At 42.6% G+C, this 6,978-nt stretch overlaps 1 protein-coding gene across 1 annotated transcript; it reads right to left on the reverse strand.

Moving 5' to 3' along the window:
* Nucleotides 1-3,237: 3,237 nt before the first annotated feature.
* Nucleotides 3,238-6,655, reverse strand: LOC124252964. Its single transcript, XM_046686666.1, has 2 exons — nt 5,797-6,655; nt 3,238-4,663 (listed from the first exon to the last, which is right to left on the reverse strand). Exons 1-2 carry the CDS (start codon nt 6,390-6,392, stop codon nt 4,501-4,503), a joined length of 759 nt encoding a protein of 252 aa, XP_046542622.1. The 5' UTR covers nt 6,393-6,655; the 3' UTR covers nt 3,238-4,500.
* Between the last annotated feature and the right edge of the window lie 323 nt (nt 6,656-6,978).

A 6,978-nucleotide genomic window follows, 5' to 3' on the forward strand; every position in this document is an offset into this window, starting at 1 on the left:
ATACATTCTTTCAAAGTATATTATATTTTCTATTCGCACAATATGTGTGTCGTTTCAACTTTGGCCAACATCTGAAGAGACTATGTTAGCTAGGGTCCGTGCAGGTAGCAAAAGGATTGTGAGTCCCCTGGGTCTCTTGTGTGGTGATATAGCGCGATATAGCCTGTTTTTATATTGTACTGTCTTCAAAAGTGAAATAGTTTTCGATTTTCATGCTACTTTTAAACACAAACTGTGATACTCTAGTTATTTTACAGTTCTTTGATGAGTGGATGTTTAACACCATTTGTTCATTATACATGCCGCACCTTTCGTCACTATATGGCGTTAAACTTTTACTCCTTCATTTTAATTTATGGCTAGAATGTCTAAAATTGCTACTAGCTGAAAGAATGGTGTAAATCCAGCTTGGGTCCATGCTTAGAATAATAATACGACCGAAGGTACGAGTGAAGAAAAAACCCGGAGAGTGGCATCATGTTCAGTCTTTGCACCACATTCACCCGTGGTACTTAGAACAGATATTTCAATGGTCTCCAATTTCCATCACCTGTTTTCACCATTTCTTTTATGGGGCTAGAAGTTTTTAAAGGAACCTTCAATAGTGATTTTGACGGATTGCAAATGCTTAATGTCATCTTAGATTCTTCTAGTTTATGTGGCACAATGTCAAACAGGGTGGGAAGATATTGGTATCTGGCTTTACTTTCGTTATATTTCACGTTCAGCATCTTAATTTTGGTGTCTCAGTGGAACTGAATACAATAGTCTACAGTTTCCTCGAAAGTGCCCCTTGCTGGACAATAACCACACCTTACAGTATCCTCCATGATACTGATCTGAAATTGATAACAATTGCTCTTTTGAAATTCAGTTAATCAACTATTTTGGTACTTTCATACAAATATAATTAATTTCGTACAGAAAGTCACTCACACTTCAAGTTTTTTAAAATCACGATCACTGTTGTGTACAGATCACGACCACTGCGAAGTATGTACAATTTGATTTATTTACAATAACTTTTCACAGAGTGAGTGAAAGGCTCCTAAATTTAGACAATGTCTTTTGTGAAGCCAAATATTCGAGATTCAGTAAGTATTTGGTCAATATGGTTCCCGGTATTTACATAAATTATCAAATAAGACTTTATTGTCACCACCCCGACCAGTAAACCACATGGCTACAGACATATACGTCAGCAATGGGTTAAAGTAAGGACAAATATGAGAGGACCATATATACATCAGTCCAAAGTAATCACTGTGTATCACACATATGTTACTTCAAAGCTCCAATTTTTACACACTTGCCGCAAATATTCTCGAAAATGCGATCACTGTCACTGGCGCGCTCGCTGTACAGAATCACTATCACTGGACCCCTGCAGTACAGGGTTCCAGGGGGTGGGTAGTATAGGAAGTACACACTGGACATAAAACAGTCAGGGGGCCATTCTGGGCGGTCAAGACAATGGATACATGTAAGAAATATAATCAGTGAATAGATCTTTATTCAAAGAACGAGAACATACACATGTATAAAAACGATGTAATGTCCAGTTTATCTGTGCACTGAATGGACATAATTTGTAGGGGTGGTGCTATAACCAGAAAGTAAGAAGCATGGGATACTACCGCTGCAGTCTACCAATCAGGGATTTTGTTGCACCAGCAAAGAGGTTATAATCTAGTCTTGTTATCACCATTTAGAGGACACGGATAATAGCTGAATCCTTTGTGAAAAGCTTTCGGATGTTTCCAATGTTTCTGAGGAGTAGGAAGCATGTCCTGTACAATATGGTAATGTGCTGGTCCAATGACAGCTCTGGTCCTCTGGTCACGCCAAGGTCCTTAACACTGTTAGAAAGTGGAACAGTGGTTTCGCCGAAGTCAAACGACTTGATGTTGGTCTGTTCTCGGCGAGCTGTACCATCATAGATGGTGTGATAGACCGACCAGTATACCTCAAGTGTCACAACTATCGGACCCTAGTCTCTCGTACAGACCCTGAAGCAAATATATCCAAGAAAGCCCACACAAGTCTAGAAAATGTGGCAAGTCTAGTTTTCCTCAGCTTCAGGAAATGAAGAAAGTCTCTGGGCTCCTTTTCATTATATATTTTTTTTGTTACTATGAACTTTTTTCAGTAAAATATGTTCATTTCAGAGATTAGTTGTTAGTCTAATCGGACCCGTGAAGGTCCGGGTTAGAATATTGGCCCTCAGTAACCCTTGCTTGTCGTAAGAGGCGACTAACGGGATCGGGTGGTCAGGGTCGCTGACTTGGTTGACACATGTCATCGGTTCCCATTTGCGCAGATCGATGCTCATGCTGTTGATCACCGGATTGTCTGGTCCAGACTCCATTATTTACAGACCGCCGCCATATAGCTGGAATATTGCTGAGTGTGGCGTAAAACTAAACTCACTCATTCACAACTATCGAGCAAGTGTTGGTATGATAGACCGACCCAGTATACCTCAAATATAAGTATGGAGCATCAGATGGTATAATAGGCCGACCCAGTCTACCTCAAATGCCATGGAGGCAATGGAGAACTGTTCTGTTCACAGATGAGAGTCGGTACTGCGTATCAACTGCAGATGGCAGAACAAGAATATGGCGACGACGTGGCCAGCGTTACTCCGACCAATGTGTTATGGAAAGAGACCCATGGGGAGGTGCAAGCATCATGGTATGGGGTGGAATAGGCCTGAACCAGAGAGTGGGTCATGTGGTGTTCCAGAACCTTGGTCCAGGGAGAGGAGGTGGCATCACAGCGGTGCGCTACATCGACCAAGCTCTCAGACCCCTCGCCATACCAAATTTCGCACGTCACCGGAACAACAATTTCCAGCATGATAACGCCCGGGCCCATACTGCTAGACTGACTGACTGAGTTTGGTTTTACGCCGCTTTTAGCAATATTCCAGCAATATCACGGCGGGGGACACCAGAAATGGGCTTTACACATTGTACCCATGTGGGGATTCGAACCCGGGTCTTCGGCGTGACGAGCCAACGCTTTAACCACTAGACTACCCCACCGCCCCATACTGCTAGAGCTACACGGGACTTCCTACAGCACAACGGTGTCAACATTATGCAGTGGCCAGCCCTTAGTCCTGATTTAAACCCAATTGAACATCTTTGGGATGAAATTCAGAGGAGACTGAATAATGTCATCCCAAGGCCGAACACAGCCGATTTATTGCGGCAGGCCTTTCTCAGAGTGTGGTTCAAGATGCCAATGGCCTTCATCAATCGATTGGTCAACTCCACGCATAGACGCCGTGCTGCAGTTATTGCCGCTCGTGGTGGTCACACTAGATACTGAAGTCAAGAGTCTGAATGGACTGCAAACATTCACGTACTGTCTTGAGTTATTCATTGATGTGTCAAGATATTGTACACAAAAAAATAAATTTCTGTAATGATTTGATTACAGTGCCTATCTAATTTTGAATTCGTACTGACGTTTTTTTTCTTCTGCTGAGCATATATATCTTTAACCCCCATCTACAATACCATTTAATCATTTTTTGCTTCATGGTTATTTATATAACGCACTTCTGCTTTCGATTCTTCTGTTTTTCTATCGAACATGCTTATTCATTTAAGGTGATACCTCAGATGGTCTATGGTTACTTGACACATATCCTTTGAAACGATGCACTTACTCCTATATTATGATCACACTCGTGAATCTTGAGGAGACCGTTAGCTGTGGCACCCAGTATTGTAGCAATACAGTCGCCTGTGTTTGTTTCTGTTTTGACACGAAAACACAAAACTGTGGAATCGTCACTGTTAGTTAATTCAGTAATATTAGTTATCTAGCCAAGTTCATTCATTATAAGCAGTAAGGTTACAGGGTATGATGACAAAAGGAAGGAAAGCATGAATTGGCATTCCTGTCTGTGCGTGAGCGTGCGTTCGTTGGTGCATGTGCGTAGTGTTTTATATTGCTCAACAATACTTATGTATTCAGTACTGAATTTTCTCAATGATATGTCTGCACGTACTACATAAAATGTTTGTTTCCTCTTCAGAGGAGTTAATAATTAATCTCGATATCTGGCACAGCGTTGCCCGCTTCCCTCCACATCTCCCTCCTGCTGCCCCCTTTCGTCCTGCGACGTTGAACACATTTCAGGACACCTGCCATCCAATTTCATAGCAGGGATAATCTACAGCGTCTTCTATTCTCCCTGATAATAGTGAAGTATATTGGCAGCACACATACCTCCAGCATCTTCAGTCGGGCCAAGTAACCCGCTACAATTCATTCTCTGAGGTCAGGGAAATATATTGAGAGAGCAGCACACAAGCCCGACCAAACATAAATTCAATGCCTTCAATCGGGCAACGTTACTGTTACGATTCATACACTGAGGTCTTGAAAATATATTGAGAGCAGCATTCATGAGGTGATGAACCCTTCGGTATCCACGCTCTAGGGCAGCCGTGTCTTGATAAACACAGGGATGAGATGGACTCAGGATATGACGCAACAACCTCTGCTGTGCGAGTCCTCATCACGTGGTAATGTGGACCGGTATCTATTGTGGGGCGCGGCATGAATGTATTCCAAGGGGTCCGGCCTGTTGACCTGGGGTTTGGGGAAGAGGTCAGTATCGGCTTGACCTTTGGTGATAAAACTGGAACAAAGAAAATAATGGTTGTTGTTTAACGCCGAACTCAGCAATATTCCACCTACACGACGGAGGTCTGTAAATATACAAGTCTGGACCACACCATCCAGTGATCGGGTATTTTTACATGCACAAATCAAATCCGCAAGCCTGAATACCCGATTCCGCCAGTGGGCTCTTACGACTGGGCTGATAAAGGCCAGTTGTATTAAGACGTTCTTCGCGAGGCCCTTAGAACCGTTCGCTACCACCATATTGAAATATCCGCAGCAAGTGCATGTAATCAGATTGCACTAGAGAGCTAGATAAATCCAATGCTAAGTTAGAATAGGAAAGCACGTCATGGTGAATGGTGAATTGTTCCAGCTACTCATTACTCACTGGAAAAAGAAAATCTTCCGTTTTAGTTGATCTCAACTCAAATAACTGTTCTATTCCCAATTATCTATTTTCAAAATGTCTTATATTAGCTATAATATATAAAAAAGACGACTGTGCTGATGCTTACCGTAGCTAGCACTCAAACACAACCTTCTTCACGGATTTACTTTATGTAATACAAGTATATTTAAACTATATAAAAACCTATTTTTAAATAGAAAAATAACATATCGCATAATACATTGTTCTTGATGGGTATTTGTCAATCCATAACTAAAATGATTGCGGAAAAATTTCAAACATTCCAAACAGTTGAGTGTCATGAGGCTGCAGATTCATTTCTTCCACCAGTCAGATCTGCATGGAACTTATTTATTATACACAAAGTTACATAACCACAGACCAATCTTTACAGACTGTTGCAGCAATGAGTGATTATTAAATGAAATAATTTAACAGAACGTTTTTCAATTTTCAGTTACACACAAAACAAACTCTGCATACTTTTTTTCACTCCTCTGGTCATAATAGAAAGGAGATATACATGTACATTGATAATCCAGTCGGTACACCCATGGTCTGGTCTGGGATCTTGCAGTAACCATCGGGGGCTAGACCAGATTGGACTGATTGAAAAACGCCACGATATACACTAATATATGTTACTAAAGACTGCATGTTATGTAGAGGAAAGTTCGTTCACTCTGTACTGAAAATTAATATGCAGACAAAGAGATTCACGAGCACCGTGTCCCTACCTGTAACTCTGCTCCTGGCCTTCCATCCCTAATGGCTTCAGGACTCCGCCAGACGTGCCTGCCGTTGATACTACCTGGTAATCCACAGTGGCGTCCGAATAAGACGGAGGGGCATTGATATAGGGAGCGCTTGGTTCGTTCAGCATCCCCTCAAATCCGACTTGTGACACGCCATGTCCTCCTTGTGGCGTCTGTGGCCACACACCCACGGAAGATCCGACAGACTGAGGGGTAGAGTTGTCGGACCCGGGAGCAGACGACACCATTACTCGGGCACCACCGGGAGTTCCTAGAATTCCATAGTAGTTCCCTACCGGAAATGCCGATGGCGTATTCATCATCATGTTTGTTGAATTCATTGGGGCGTTCAGTTGATTTAGAAGCAATAGCTCTGCCGGTGAAAGGTTAGATCGGCCATGACCAGTACGATTGCCATGGCTAAAGAGGCTGGTGTGGCCAAAATGGTTGCCATGGCCAATATGGCTCCTATGACCAAAAAGACCGCCATGACCAAAATTACTGCGATGACCAAAATGGCCGCCATGGCCAAAATGGCTTCTGTGACCAAGTCCATGTCTTCGTCCGTGTCTCGGCATTGTTCACTAGGTCCTCCTCTGTGACTGATTGTTAATGTCAGTTCGTAAAACGAGTAAATATTGATGAAAGGTCCACTATGATTGGGAAGTTTCTGTAAATCATACACAATACCAGGCAGTTTCTGTTGAACACTGTAATAACCTCGTGTATTCACTGAGTAGCCCAAGTCATCAACAAAGGACAGCGTCATCTCGTTTTCCAGGTGAAACAATCACATCTTCACGGTTCCCGACGCTAAACCGACCCATTTAAGACAAGGGCGTCTGTTTACTGCAAACCCCGACTCGTCAGCCTCAGCTGTTAACATAATCGGCCGAGTTACGCAATTCGCTCTATCTTTCGAAATCAAAACCAGTATATGACGCTAGGGAATATTTCACAACACAGCCGTGTTGTATTTGCAGTAACCAAGCCATCGTTTACCCAAAGGCAGATGTGACTCAGGTCGTGGTCACATATCAATTTCCAGTAAGCAAACATTTTCCTGCTTGTGTAAGTCACGTACTACGTTCATACGGTGGAAGGTAGTCGTACTGAGTTGTTGTGGTTTTAAAGGTGTGGTGCAGGTTTCACAGGAGTATATGA

The sequence above is a fragment of the Haliotis rubra genome, unplaced genomic scaffold, assembly GCF_003918875.1.
Source record: "Haliotis rubra isolate DU_JTF1 unplaced genomic scaffold, ASM391887v1 Scf53, whole genome shotgun sequence".
Taxonomy (NCBI): Eukaryota; Metazoa; Mollusca; class Gastropoda; order Lepetellida; family Haliotidae; genus Haliotis; species Haliotis rubra.